The 16,304-nt window shown below is 43.3% G+C and overlaps 1 protein-coding gene across 4 annotated transcripts in view; it reads right to left on the bottom strand.

The window, feature by feature from the left end:
• LPIN1 (lipin 1) overlaps positions 1–16,304 on the bottom strand; it is a 275,839-nt gene that overhangs the window by 92,140 nt on the left and 167,395 nt on the right. For all 4 annotated transcript variants that reach the window (XM_040348571.1, XM_040348572.1, XM_040348573.1 and 1 more), the window contains exons 5-7: positions 9,834–9,950; positions 8,328–8,457; positions 4,670–4,988 (exon numbers count right to left, since the gene is read on the bottom strand). In XM_040348571.1, the coding sequence (XP_040204505.1) occupies positions 4,670–4,988; positions 8,328–8,457; positions 9,834–9,950 (566 nt within the window). The remainder of the gene's footprint in view (positions 1–4,669; positions 4,989–8,327; positions 8,458–9,833; positions 9,951–16,304) is intronic.

Below are 16,304 nucleotides of genomic sequence, written 5' to 3'. Positions count from 1 at the left end.
GGGCGCTGAAGGGGTTAAGTGGGTCCTAGGGAGTGCTTCTAACTGTAGGGGGAATGGGCTGTGTGTGACACGACACTGATCACCGCTCCCGATTACAGGAAACTGTGATCAGTGTCCTGTCACTAGCAAGAATAGGGAAATGCTTGTTTACATTAGCATTTCCCTCTTCTTCCTCACGTGACACGATCGCGAGTATACCTGTCCATGGAACCCGCGATCAGATTCACAGAGCTTGCGGTGTGCGCATCTTAAAGGGGACGTATATATATATATATATATATATATATATATATATATATATATATATATATATATACACACGTCGAACTGCCCACAGGAGTCATTGTGTTAACGTATATATGCGTGACCCGGTCGTTAAGCGGTTAAAGAGGAAGTAAACTCTGATGGGTTTTACACCTCTCTTTTTTCCCCTGCAAAGTAAAAGCATAATGAGCTAGTGTGCATCGCATACTAGCCCATTATGTGCCACTTACCTTGGTGTGGAGTGGCGTGCTCGGCCCCTCCCCTGGACTACAGGAGAGTCAGGACGCCCACTAACACACAGCTCCTTTCTCTATCTGCAACGTAGAGAGCGTCCTGACTCTCCCGTAGTCCAAGGGAGGGGGCGAGCACGACACTCCACACCAGGGAGAAAGCCTTGCATTACGGTGTGTAGTTACAGACAGAAGAACAGGAAGTGAGGATTTCTCAGAAGAAATAAGGACATTTAAAAGCAAAATGGAAGAATGAGGTAAGTGAAGGAGGACTGCACTAAGGTAAAGGAAGCTATTTAGGAAGAAAAAAAAATGGTACCTTAACAACCCCTTTAAATACAGTTTAGTTCTGTTTTAGGAATCTCTGTTCTTGGACACCAAGGTCTGGGTCTAGAAACAAATTATGGTTCTTCATGTGAGGAATTGTGGGCCAGATTCACAGCAGAGATACGCCGTTGTATCGCTCAGAGTATCTATGCGGCTGATTCATACAATCAGTTACGCATAGATATCCATAAGATCCGACAGGTGTAATTGTTTTACACTGTCGGATCTTAGGATGCAGTACCGCGGCCGCCGCTGGGAGAGTTTGCGTCGTAAACCAGCGTTGGGTATGCAAATTAGTAGTTACGGCGATCCACGACGGTTTTTCGCATTCGCTACGTCGCTGCTAGTCTAATTTCCCGTCGCAAAGTTAGTCGTCGTTTTTGGTGCCCTAACTTTACACAGCCCACGTATGTGCTGTATAAAGTATGGCCGTCGTTCCCGCAACGAAATTTTAAAATTTTTCCTTCTTGCGTAAGACGTCCGGGAATACGGAAGTACGCTACGCACGTCGCCGTTCAAAAAAATGACGTCACTTCACGCAAAGCACGGCGGGAATTTCAAAACGGAGCATGCGCAGTAGGTCCGGCGCGGGAGCGCGCCTAATTTAAATGGCACACGCCCCTTTGAATTACGCAGGCTTACACCGGAGGCCGCCAGCGTAAGTTTTCTCGCAAGTGCTTTGTGAATCAGGCACTTGCGATGAAAACTTGCGGCGGTGTAGCGTATCTACGATACGTTACGCCGCCGCGATTCTTCGTGAATCTGGGCCTGTAGTCCCACCAGTTTGGATTATTTTGCTATTGTGCCCCCAAGAGAAGACCAGGGGCAAATAATAATGCCCCACTGTCCACATCAATCTTTCCAAAGGCTGGAGCGCCCAAACTCCATCTGATGTTTTTGGTGAGTTTTTCCATTTGGCAAATCTGTACAATTGTTTTGAGTGAAAACGGAGCTTTGGCTATCCTGAAATTGGCTGCACTGATGGAAACCTGGACAGGGATTTTGTTTAAATGTGAATATGCAAACACCCCTGCAGTACGGTGCATGGGATAAGGGAGGCGTTCTCGCTGGAGATGCATTAATACATTTCATTATTTGCCGCAGTGTAAGTGTTTACTTGTTCTGTCATTTGCATTCCCTCTCTGGAATAAAAACAGATGGCTTCAGGAACTGAAATTTGCATATTGTTTTGTCTCTCAGCTGCTGCCAGTTTCCTAAATACAAACAACTGAGTGGTAAGTGGCACAGGGGCAAACCAACAAACTGGCAGCACTGCTCTATGGGCACAACTTTCCAAAACTTCTACCCTGATTTTCATGTGACTGTCTCATTACTTATTCTCAAGTCCTGCGCAGCACTTCAAATAACAAGCATCTTCTGTATTATTATCTGCATTAAAATATTTTCAAATAGGGATGCTAAGGCTACAGCTTTTCTTTTGCAAAACAAAGGGCACCGGTTTGACGCAATCGGCCAAAGCCGTCCACAACTCTGCCAACAGCTACATCACTAACCTAGTCTCAAAATACCCACCAAGCCGCTCTCTGCAGTCCTCCCAAGACCTCCTGCTCTCTAGCCCCCTTGTCACCCCCTCCCAAGCTCGCCTACAGGATTTCTCCAGAGCTTCTCCCATCCTTTGGCACTCCCTACCCCAATCTGTCCGACTGTCCCCTCATCTTTAGATGATCCCTGAAAACCCTCTGGGGTAGATCCACAAAGAAAGTACGCCGGCGTATCTATTGATACGCCTGCGTAATTTCAAAATTCCCGCGTCGTATCTTTGTTTTGAATCCTCAAAACAAGATACGACGGCATCTGGGTTAGATCCGACAGGCGTACGTCTTCGGATCTTAGATGCAATTTTTCGACGTCCGCTAGGTGGCGTTCCCGTCGTAATCCGCGTCGAGTATGCAAATTAGCTATTTCCGACGATCCACGAACGTACGAGCGGCCGTCGCATTCTTTTACGTCGTTTCCGTTCAGCTTTTTCCGGCGTATAGTTAAAGCTGCTATCTGGTGGCGTACTCAATGTTAAGTATGGCCGTCGTTCCCGCGTATAATTTTGAAAATTTTACGTTGTTTGCGCAAGTCGTCCGTGAATGGGGCTGGACGCCATTTACGTTCATGACGAAAACAATGACGTCCTTGCGACGTCATTTGGAGCAATGCATCCTGGGAGTTTTTGACGGACGGGGCATGTGCAGTTCGTTCGGCACGGGGACGCGCTTCATTTAAATGAAACACGTCCCCTACTCGCTGCATTTGAATTCCGCGCCCTTACGTCACGAGAGATACCCTACACCGCCGTAACTGCTAGGGCAGTAGAGGGAATCTATGCTGCACAGGGTGATTAGGGTGTGCCTGGGCACACCTGGCACACGCCTATGGTGTGGGATTGATTTACTAAAACTGAAGAGTGCAAAGTCCGGTGCAGCTCTGCATAGAAACCAATCAGCTTCCAAGTTTTTTATTGTCAAAGCTTAATTGAACAATCTGAAGTTAGAAGCTGGTTGGCTACCATACCCAGCTGCATCAGATTTCGCACTCCCCAGTGTTAGTAAATCAACCCCCCGTTTGTATTTTGTACACATATCTAGTTTCATGTAGTAATCCCACAGTAGTCAAAATCTGCCCAGTATGAGTTATTGGAGGTATTGCACTTTATTATATACAGTAAAACCTTGGTTTGAGAGTAACTTGGTTTGAGAGCGTTTTGCAAGACAAGCAAAATGTTTTAATAAATTTTGCCTTGATATACAAGCGATGTCTTGATATAAGAGTAACCCTCATGTAACAATGGAGTATAACAAAGAAGAGAGGAGCCTCTAAGTGCAGCAATATGGTTACATTTAATGAAGGTGCAACATTTAGCAACTTATTGCTACACTGAGGCCCTGTACACACGATCAGTCCAAACTGATGAAAACGGACTGAAGTTCAGTTTCATCAGTCCAAACCTACTGTGTGTACGGCCCATCAGACTTGTTATTCAGACCAAAGTTTTAAAACTTGCTTTAAAATCGGACTGATGACCGATAGGTCAAAACCGATGGTTAGTACGCAAAAGCATCGGTTCAAAACCCGCACATGCTCAGAATCAAGTCGGCGCGTGCTTGGAAGCATTGAACTTCGTTTTTTTTAGCACGTCGTTGTGTTTTACTTCACCGCGTTGGACTTTGAACTGATGGTGTGTAGGCACATCAGACCATCAGACTTCAGCCTTCAGTTTGTTTTCATCAGTTTGGACTGATCGTGTGTACAGGGCCTTAGAGGTGCCTTTCTTCTATTTTATACCCTTTAAAAAAATGCTTTGATATACAAGTGCTTTGGATTACAAGCATGTTTCTGGAACAAATTATGCTCGCAGTCCAAGGTTTTACTGTAACTCTGTGATAGTTCCCAGCTTGTGTAATGTAACCTGTGCTTTAGGTTTGATGCCTTTTTATAATGTGATACAAAAAACAAACAACCTCCTGTTTGCCTTTAATCCCTTTTACTTTAAAAATTACAAATCTCTCCCGTAACTTTTTTCTTGTAAACCACAGCAGGATTATTATAGTTTACATCACTTGGTGGACTAAAGTTCACAAAATCTTGTGGTAGCCAGAATATATTTTATGGCCATGGCGCTATACCTGTTTTCACCAAACAGATGGCAATAGAGCACACATCTGGAAATTGTACCCCAATTTTAGGTAAAAGCCAGGAGCTGTGAGGAGGGGATCATTGTGTAATAGGGGATGGAGAAATGACAAAGAAACAGAACTTCCAGGCTGCCACCTCTGTTGTGATGATCTGCACCCCTTCTATACATGTGCCAGAGAATGCAGATAACCTAACTAATGTACCTTTCTTCTTGGAAGGTGAATCAGTCTTGCTTGATGGCTGAGTTGATGGTTGGCTCATACAGACAGTTAAAGGGATGGCCTCTTCATACATGGGAGCAGCGGCTGCAGCTCCTAGAGACTCAATGTCAATGTCTGCGCTTCTCTGGAGTGGCTCCATCTCTGGCTCTTCATCTTCTACAATGCACAAGGCTGTCTGCTCATCAGCTGTGGGAAGTGATGAGATGTTTCCTTCTTCAGAAGTGCTTAGTATGATCCTGAAATGTGTGCTTTCACGCGGGTTTATGTTCACAACACTTGTGTCCTTCATTTTGTGTGGAGACTGATAAGGAAAAAGCCAAGAAAAGAAATCTAGAAACTGCAGAATGACATGTGGAAGCTGAACTTTATAAAGCATGCATGCTATGCTGCCAACATGAAACTCACAATCCTAAAATTCGCTAGACTTGGGGAATCTCAGCACATCATCCCTTCCCACCTGATCACATTCCCTTACCGGCAATGGAGGCGACAGCACCTGATCCCTGATCACATTCCCTTACCGGCAATGGAGGCGACAGCACCTGATCCCTGATCACATTCCCTTACCGGCAATGGAGGCGACAGCACCTGAAATCTGATGGAAACATCAGCTGCGGTGCCAACATAGCTGGACTCCAGGGGCCAGATTCAGATAGGTCAGCGGATATTTAGATCCGCGTAACCTATCTGATCTACGTTACGCCACCGCAAGTTTTTAAGGCAAGTGCGTTATTCAGAAAGCACTTGCCTCTAAAGTTGCGGCGGTGTATCGTAAATCCCCCGGCGGAATTCAAATTCCGCGGCTAGGGGGCGTGTAACATTTAAATTAGGCGCGCCCCCGCGCCGATCGAACAGCGAATGCACCGTCCGCAAATTTTCCCAGCGTGCATTGCTCCAAATGACATTGCAAGGACGTCATTGGTTTCGACGTTAACGTAAATTACGTCCGGCCGTATTCGCAAACGACGTAAAAAATTCAAAACTCGGCACGGGAACGATGGCCATACTTAACATAGGATACGCCGCACTTACCCCTCCTATAGCAGGGGTTACTTTCCGCCGGAAAAAGCCGAACACAAACGGCGTAAAAAAAAAGCGCCGGGTGGTCGTTCGTTTCTGAATCGGCGTAAATGCTCATTTGCATATTCGACGCGTAAAAGATACGGAAGCGCCACCTAGCGGCCGGCCTGGAATTGCAGCCTAAGATCCTACGGTGTAAGTCACTTACACCTGTCGGATCTTAGGCATATCTATGCGTAACCTGATTCTATGAATCAGGCGCATAGATACGACGGCCGGACTCAGAGATACGACGGCGTATCAGGAGATTCGCCGTTGCATCTTCTTTCTGAATCCAGCCCCAGGACAGGTAAGTGTCCTATTATTAAAAGTCAGCAGCTGCAGTATTTGTAGCTGTTGGCTTTTGATTTTTGCAGGGTCGGGCGGACCTCCGCTTTAAGGACCAAGCCTATTTCTGACATTTGTTGGTTACAAGTTAAAATCTGTATTTTTTTTCTAGAAAGTTACTTGGAACCCCCAAACATTATGGGCTAGATTCAGCAAGAATTTACGCCAGGGTATCTATAGATACGCCACGTAAATTCAAAGCTGCGCCGGCGTATCTTCTTTCTGTATTCAGAAAGCAAGATACGCCGAAATTAGGCTAAGATCCGACTGGCGTAAGTCTCTTACGCCGTCGTATCTTAGGGTGCATATTTACGGTGGTCGCTACCGTCGAATTCAGCGTAGAATATGCAAATGAGCTGGATACGCCGATTCAGAAACGTACGTGCGCCCGGCGGATTTTTTTACGTCGTTTGCGCAAGGCTTTTTCCGGCGTAACGTTACTCCTGCTATATGAGGCATATCCAATGTTAAGTATGGACATCGTTCCCGCGTTGAATTTTCAAAATTTTACGTCGTTTGCGTAAGTCGTTTTGCGAATCGGGCTTTGCGTAAATTACGTTCACGTCGAAAGCATTGACTATTTGCGACGTGATTAGGAGCATGCGCACTGGGATACGTTCACGGCCGGCGCATGCGCCGTTCGTGAGAAACGTAATTTACGTGGGATCATGTTTTATTTACATAAAACACGCCCACCTCTTGACAATTTGAATTCGGCGCGCTTACGCCGGCAGATTTACGCTACGCCGCCGCAACTTACAGAGCAAGTGCTTTGTGAATACTGCACTTGCCCGTCTAAGTTGCGGAGGCGTAGCGTAAATAGGATACGCTACGCCCGCATAAACTTACGTTCCCCTACCTGAATCTAGCCCTATATATATATATATATATATATATATATATATATATATATATATATATATATATATATATATATATATATACACACACATACATACATACATACACACACACACACACACACACACACACACACACACACACACACATATATATATATAATTATTTTTTAGCAGAGAGTAATAAAATGGAGATTGTTTTAATACTTTATGTCATTTGATATTTGCGCCATTTTTGGGGAAAAAATACACATTTTTTTTAAATGAAAAATAGGAAAACAGTAAACTTAACCCAATTTTTTTGTATAGTGGGAAAAATTATGTTACGTTAAGTAAATTGATACCCAACATGTCATGCTTTATAATTGCTCACACACTTGTGCTCACACATCGGCGACAGACTACAGTACTTCAAAATCTCCGTATGTGTCGCTTTAAAAGTTTTTACAGGTTACCCGTTTAGCATTACAGAGGAGATCTAGTGCTAGAATTATTACTCTCGCTCTAACAATCACTGTGATACCTACATGTGTGTTTTGAACACCCTTTACATACATGGGCGCGACTTGCGTATGCATTCGCTTCTGCGCACATGTTCAGAGGGACGGGGTGCTTTAAATATTTTTTTATTATTATTACACTGTCCCTTTAAAAAAAAAAAAATGTGATCACTTTTATTCCTATTACAAGTTATTATATCTATTATTTCTATAACTGTTTATAGAAATAAGCAGAACAGGGTCTCTTTAATGTGAGGTCTGGGGAAAAAAAGACCTCAGATTTCACATTTACACTTAAAAAAATAAATAAAAAAAAAAAGAAATTATATGTTTTTACATAAAATAAAAAAAAGGGGGGGAAAAGGGCCCTTTAAGGCCGGAGGGCGTAAGTGACGTTTTATGTCACTCCGACTTTCCAAGAGCATAGAGTCAAGTGGGGGCCATCTTGACCTCACTCGACTTCCTGCCCATCACTTCATCGGATCTGATCATCATCACCGCTGCTGATCTCTCCGGTAAATGGCCTAAACGACCAGGAAGCCAGGGGTGGTGGTCACCTCTCCCACTGCCCAATAAAAGTGATCCTGTAGCGAATCTGCCGCTGGGACCACTTTTATGTGAAAAAGCAGCTAGCTGTTGCCATAACCCTGGTATTTAACATCAAAGTAGTGACGGACATAAATGGTGGGCGGTCCGGAAGTGGTTAAAAATCATGTTAAGACAGGTATTTCTGCATTTATCATTCTTGGGAAAATATCACAATCAAAAGTCACAATCTTCCACAAATGCGGATTCACAAATCTCTAGTCATTCATTGCAAATCAGTAGCCAAAATCCTAAGGCCCACAGTAATTCACAATATTAGTTGCCTACCTTGGTAGCCTGAGGTAGCTCCCCCCAGGCCCAGTGCATTGGGACCTCGTTGGCTGCCATTCCTCGATCCTGTGCTTTGCTGACCAGCTCAGAGTCACTCTTAGGCGTTGCAGAACGGGAGCCTGGAGGACTGAGCAGAAACATCCAAATAAACCTCTAGTCTAGGAGTGTATTTTACCATATTTAGGGTGCAACGTGTAACATGCTCCAGCACGTCTTCCTCATCCCCTTGATTCCCCTACCCTGTGACAGTGTGTGGGGGGATTCTCTCCCCACACCCACTTTTACATTTTAAATACAGTGCGGCATTCATGCACAGGATTCAGAATGAGAGAACTACAAGTCCCATTTGTCACCACAGCAGACAGCTTTTAGTTCTCGGGGGGTGCTGAAGAGCGTACTCATAGTGCATTCACAAGCCCTGAATGTACAGAATGTGCAATGCTTTGCATGCTTTTGCAGGAAATGATAATTAAATGCATCTTTTTTTTCTGCAAAATTAGGGGAAATTATTATTTTTTCCCCAAAAGGTGAACTTGGCCCCTTATTAACCAGTCTCCTCCTACTATGAAAAAAAAATGCATGCATCAAAAATAGACCAAAAACTCACAAAAAAAATGCAGCAACACTAGTGTGGACCTAAGATTACGCCAATCTGCATCAAGTAATTTGACAACTTCTTGTGTAATGGAGCTGCATATGAACCTTTAAATAATGTAGCCAGACACATACCAATGACTATGCCAGCTGTGGTTACAGTAAACATATCAAGTGACAAGGTTTGGGGCTCCTGGTACACTTGAAAAACAACTAAGGTGATAATGCAAGGTGATCCGCTAAAGGTGCCTGCTTTAGGGCCCTTTCACACGGGCGGACGAACGGACCGTTTTTTACAAGTCCGTTTACAGAATTGTAATGCATCCCTATGGGATTGTGGACGTTAGCGGATGATGCATCCGCTAACGTCCGCGTCCGCAAAGATCCGCTTTTTCAGACGGAAGAAAACACTATTTTTCTTCCGTCTGGCGGAATGGATCGGATGAATACGGACACACGGTCCGTATTCATCCGAATCCCCATAGGGGAGAGCGGAGGAAAGACAGGGCGGTCTCTGCACAGTGTGCGGGGGCCGCCCTGTCCGCCGACAGATCAGCGAGGATTTACAGATGATCCCCGCTGAGCCGACGGACACACACGGGGCGGATCAATACGGATCCGCTCCGTGTGAAAGAGCCCTTAGAGTAATTATTCACTTTTACAATGCCCCATGTGTGCTAGAACCAATCCAATATTACTGTTCTGTCAGTGCAGATTCGGGGACTGAAAGGGAGTATGTGATTGGTTCATATTGACAGTCCCTCCTCCAGGTGATCCCCTTATATTTAATGTCTTTCTTCTGAAATGATCAATAACAAAAGGAAGCGGGTGGAGCAATGTCTGGATAAAAAAAAAACGGAAGCCCCCGATGTGCTCTTCACCCATAACTGGAAAAATCTATGTACCAACCTTGGGTTTGGTGTCCACTCTCCATCAGAATGCGGGTACTTCTCAGGTTTAGTGAAGGAAGTGTGTGATTGGTTCACCTCAGAGACTCTGTCACTAAAACTGTTCTGCACAGACGATCTATAAAATAAGGTAACATTTTTAAATACTTGTTCATTTTGTTTTCTTATCCATGATATTAATCAAATAAAAATGCGCCTTGACTACTGCAACATCTCCCTCCGAGTTCTTACCCTAAAATTCTATACGATTATATTCTTATAAAAAAAGTGAGTAAAAACATACAGGGGCTCACGCGTTCTGCCTTGATCACACTTTTTTATGCATAAACAAGGACATTTGGAGTCATCAGCTATATTCTTTGGGGCAGATCCACAAAGAAATTACGCCGGCGTATCTATTGATACACCGGCGTAATTTCAAAATTCCTGCGTCGTATCCTCAAAACAAGATACGACCGGATCTCGGCTAGATCCGACAGGCGTACGTCTTCGTACGCCGTCGGATCTTAGATGCAATTTTTCGGCGGCCGTTAGGTGGCATTTCCGTCGAAATCCGCGTCGAGTATGCAAATTAGCTATTTACGGCGATCCACGAACGTACGTCCGGCGCATTTTTTAACGTCGTTTGCGTTTGGCTTTTTCCCGGCTATAGTTAAAGCTGCTATTATGAGGTGTACTCAATGTTAAGTATGGCCGTCCTTCCCGCGTACAATTTTGAATTTTTTGCGTCGTTTACGTAAGTCGTTCGCGAATAGGAATTTGCGTAGAATGACGTCACCGTCGTAAGCATTGGCTGGTTCCGGTTTAATTTCGAGCATGCGCACTGGGATACCCCCAGGGACGGCGCATGCGTAGTTAAAAAAAAAAAACGTTGTTTACGTCGGGTCACGACGTATTAACATAAAACACGCCCCCATCACAGCCATTTGAATTCCGCGCCCTTAAGCCGCGAGAGATACACTACGACGCTGTAACTTACGACGCGGATTCTCTGGGGATTCAAGATAAAAAAGATAAGTTACGGCGGCGTAAAAAGACTGGAAATTTTGAAAAAACAAACAAACAAACAAAAACATTGTCTACCTTCTGTTATAAAACATATCTAATAAACTCAAATTTCATTATATATTTAGGCCAAAGTATATTCTGCTACATGTCTTTGGTTAAAAAAAATTCCAACTATTGTATATTAATTGGTTTGCGTGAAAGTTCTAACGTCTACAAACTACGGTATATAGAATTGAAAATTGATCAGTCCTTATGTACTGGACTGCCCATCATATTTTTTGAGGCTACAAAATGCCATGACAGTACAAATACCCCCCAAATGACCCAGACAGTGTGAGGCATTTAGTAAAAGTCATGGTGAGATTTTTGAAGTTGGAAATTTTGTGTCAGATTTTGGAAATTGAAGAAATTAAATAAATTGTGTTCTTATTTCAAAAGTTTTTATTTATTAATTTACACATATTGTCACCAGTTCACTACAGCGTCATCATACGACTGGTGCGGCGGTGATCAGGGATACTGCCTGGTGACACCATGAAAAAAAAAAATATATTATTTTTTATTCAATTAAAAAAAAAAATATATGTTTTAATTTTTTTTAAACAGTGATGACCACGGTATAAGCAATCATTTTAGCTGTCATGAATTGGTTAACCATTCATATACAGCTTGCTTTTGCTTGTGATCTGTGATTGGCTAGACTAATCACATGGTACAGGTAGCCAGGAACCTTGTAAATGCTGTGGGCCAATCACAGATCACTCACAGTAAGCAAGCTGTTCATGAATGGAAAGCCATTTATGACAGGCTGCTTACATTGTTTTATATGATCACTATGACCAATCATAGCAATCACACGATAACCCAGTTACTGATCCCAGTAACAGTAATCTGCTGGTCACAGGAGGGGCACGCTGCACGCTCCAAACCCGGAAGAGGCCAGATCTTGCATACATATATACATATACACACACATACACACACACATAGTACACATGTGACTGAGCCTGCCTCTGGGGGCGGCAAGTGGTTAATGAAAGAAACCTGTTTACAGAATTCAATAGCCTTAGCGGAAATTTACACTCAATTTTTTTTAAACTGTAATTGCATATGACAGCTACAGCATTAAATGGAAACACATTGCCATCTTCAGGCTGAAGTGGTATCTGCAGGATTGAGAAGTACGTTTGCAAATAATCTCCTAGACCAGTGATGGCGAACCTCGGCACCCCAAATGTTTTGGAACTACATTTCCCATGATGCTCATGCACTCTGCCGTGTAGTTGAGTATCATGGGAAATGTAGTTCCAAAACATCTGGGGTGCCTAGGGTCACCATCATGGTCCTAGACTGTAAGAGCTAACAAGCAGGACCCTTTGATATCTCCTGTATTTTAATGTGTAACTGCACTGTCTGCCCTCATGTTGTAAAGTGCTGCACAAAATGTTGGTGCAATATAAATCCTGTATAATAATATTAAACCTCCAGCCTGCTTGTGATCAAAACGATTGACTCTCATGGTGATCACGTCATCAGAACCACATAAATTGCTTTCCGATCAGCAAGGTAAGACCAAACACAGACAGCAGTATGAGAGAGCTGGGAACTTGGACAGGTGCAAGTTCCTAATTCCTACCTGAAAACTTAGGGCCAGATTCTCAGTCGAGATACGACGGCATATCTCCAGATACGCCGTCCTATCTCTGCGTTGCGCCGTCGTATCTATGCGCCCGATTCTTGGAATTAGTTACGCATAGATATCTGTTAGATCCGACAGGCGTAAGTCTCTTACGCCGTCGGATCGCAACTGCATATTTACGCTGGCCGCTAGGTGGCGCTTCTGTCGAATTCCGCGTTGAGTATGCAAATTAGCTAGATACGCGAATTCCCTAACGTACGCCCGGCCGACGCAGTAAAGTAACGCCGTTTAAATTAGGCTTTTCCCGGCGTATAGTTACCCCTGCTATATGGCGGCGTAAGTGCGGCGTAACAATGTTAAATATGGCCTTCGTTCCCGCGTCGAAATTTGAAAAAGTTACGTCGTTTGTGTAAGTCGTCCGTGAATGGGGCTGGACGTCATTTACGTTCACGTCGAAACCAATGACGTTCTTGTGGCGTACTTTGGAGCAATGCACACTGGGAAATTCCACGGAAGGAGCATGCGCCGTCGGGAAAAACTTCAATCACGTCGGGTCACACAACATTTACATAAAACACGCCCCCCTGTTCCAAATTTGAATTAGGCGGGCTTACGCCGGACGATTTATGCTACGCCGTCACAACTTACGGAGCAAGTGCTTTGAAAATACAGCACTTGCCCATCTAAGTTGCGTAACGTAAATCAGATACGTTACGCCCGCACAAAGATACGCAATCATACGTGAATATGGCCCTTAGTTAACATTCTCATAGCACATGAACCCAAGTGTCAGATTATGATTGGCCAGATTGCAGATACTGGTGGTTAATGGTTTTTGATATAAAACATCACTAAAAATTTATAATCTTGAAAAAAATATAACAGTTTCCTTTTAAAATGCTGGTCCTTTTAGTTTCATTAAAGTGCTGCTTTATTACACCTTGCCAATAGCTGCAGTACTTCAACATTTTCTTATTACATATGCAGGCTCTGCTTTCTGCCTTTAACTTTCTAATCCTCTTAGCTGATTGCAAGCCTGCCAAACAGAATATGTGTATTTAAAAAAAAAAAATCTCTTATGATTTTAGAACACTGGTAGTCAGGAACCATGTAAAATATAGGCTGCCAAAGCTCTAGGTCAAAGGAAAGAGATAAAAAAAAATAAAAAAAATGTATGGCAAGAAAGGTACTTTTAAACTAATAGTAAAAAAATGGGATTTAGTGATGCTGACAGACAGGAGACTTATTCATTTGGGAAAAATAGATTTTTTTAATGATGGGACTTTGAATTTTTTTTTTAAGTGCAATATCGCTTATTTTCACTAGATGTCACTCAATACTCACTTTATAGACTACACCTGTCCCTTAGGCCCCATACACCAGGTATATGCAATTAGCGCACCTCCAGCTGTTGCAAAACTAGGAACTAAAACTCTGCCTCTGGTTGTCATGCTTTTGACTTTCAGTCTTGCTCTGGCTTATGGTACTTGTAGTTCTGCAGCAGCTGGAAGTGCGCTAATTGCATATCCCTGACATACACGCTATCAGATTTTCTTCAGATTTAGCAAAATTATATAATATGAAGTCAAACCTTAAGAGTTTCAAATGTATGCAATCAGGTAGGCCCTTGCACTATATGGTTTTGGTAAATCTGTAGAGTGTTGAAAGTTTTTTTTATTTTTTTGAAAATAAAGTGCAACATTACTTGTTTCCACTAGACGCCACTAAATACTCACTCACTTTATAGACTACATCTATTCCTTAGCCCCCATGTAGTGTTGAAAGGTTGTTTACAAAAAAAAAGTGCAACATCACTTGTTTCCACTAGATGTCACTCAATACTCACGTTATAGACTACATCTGTCCGTTAGCCCCATGTAGAGTGTTAAAGCGGTTGTAAACCCACATCAAACATTTTATTTATTTTTTCTCCTGCAAGGCAAAAGTCATAATGAGCTAATATGCACCGCATATTAGCTCATTATGAAATACTTACCTCGGAACGTGTGTAGAACTTACCTGGTTCACGCCGAGCGAGATATCATCTTGCCTCTGCGTGTCTTACGGGTATCGCCGCTCCAGCGCTGTGATTGGCTGGAGCGGCGATGACGTCACTCCTGCGCGTGCGCGCAGGAGATTTAAATTCGGCAAGGTCCGGCGGCTGCCGGTCCTTTCGCCGTAGATCCCCCGTGCGCATGCGCCGCTGGCATTGCGAGGGGAATATCTCCTAAACCGTGCAGGTTTAGGAGATATTCTCCTTACCTACGGGTAAGCCTTATTATAGGTGAAAAAGAAGCGGATGTGCTAGGAAAATTGAACAATTGAATTAAATAAATAAATAAATAACCAACCAATTAGTCAAGATAATAATAATAACCAGCAATCATAAGTGAAAAATTAAAAGTGAATAGTGGGATAATGAACCATAAAATAAAACTATGAGAAATATTAGTGTCCAACAAAAGTGCAAGACTCCTTGTTTAGGGAGATCGTATACAATAATGTGCAATGAACAGTCCAAACAGCAGTGAAGAAAAACTTGCAAGATGTATCCACTAATTTTGTGCAGACTTCCACCTCCACCAAAAATGGAAAATAATCACCGCAAATAAAAGTGCTCATGGATGGCACCTTACCAGAAGATGTTGACCTCTTTAACTAAAAAGAGGTCAAAATAGGCATGGATAAATCATAGCATCTAGGTTCCATAGGAATCGATGGCGGCAGATCCAGCATCATATAAAGCAAACCAAAAGAGAGATCGCCATAGAGTAATATCGTTTATTTAAAACAGTTTAAGACAGGCAACGCCAAATTGGCCCCTTACTTGAGAAGTGCCTTAACCCGGCACGGAGGCTGGTCTGCGTTGGATGATTGTGGAGAGAGAGGTCCCATGCTACAGGATGACAGCAGCGGCGTGCGTTACACCTCTCTGCAGGCGAGGACCAGCGTGACCGGAAGTCCGTCCGGATTTGCGTGACCAATGCGCCTCGACGTACGTTTCGAGATTGACTCGTCATCGCGACGCTTCCCAACGACGAGTCAATCTCGAAACGTACGTCGAGGCGCATTGGTCACGCAAATGCCGACGGACTTCCGGTCAGACTGGTCCTCGCCTGCAGAGAGGTGTAACGCACGCCGCTGCTGTCATCCTGTAGCATGGGACTTCTCTCTCCACAATCATCCAACGCAGACCAGCCTCAGTGCCGGGTTAAGGCACTTCTCAAGTAAGGGGCCAATTTGGCGTTGCCTGTCTTAAACTGTTTTAAATAAACGATATTACTCTATGGCGATCTCTCTTTTGGTTTGCTTTATATGATGCTGGATCTGCCGCCATCGATTCCTATGGAACCTAGATGCTATGATTTATCCATGCCTATTTTGACCTCTTTTTAGTTAAAGAGGTCAACATCTTCTGGTAAGGTGCCATCCATGAGCACTTTTATTTGCGGTGATTATTTTCCATTTTTGGTGGAGGTGGAAGTCTGCACAAAATTAGTGGATACATCTTGCAAGTTTTTCTTCACTGCTGTTTGGACTGTTCATTGCACATTATTGTATACGATCTCCCTAAACAAGGAGTCTTGCACTTTTGTTGGACACTAATATTTCTCATAGTTTTATTTTATGGTTCATTATCCCACTATTCACTTTTAATTTTTCACTTATGATTGCTGGTTATTATTATTATCTTGACTAATTGGTTAGTTATTTATTTAATTAAATTGTTCAATTTTCCTAGCGCATCCGCTTCTTTTTCACCTATTCACGTTATTGCAGGATTTTCTTGCAATCACTTGGATTGCAGCTCAGGTTATTCACTAG

This window comes from Rana temporaria, chromosome 4 (assembly GCF_905171775.1).
Source record: "Rana temporaria chromosome 4, aRanTem1.1, whole genome shotgun sequence".
In the NCBI taxonomy this organism is placed as follows: Eukaryota; Metazoa; Chordata; class Amphibia; order Anura; family Ranidae; genus Rana; species Rana temporaria.
The sequence above is the reverse complement of the archived record's forward strand: the minus strand, read 5'-3'. Positions and strand labels throughout refer to the sequence as shown.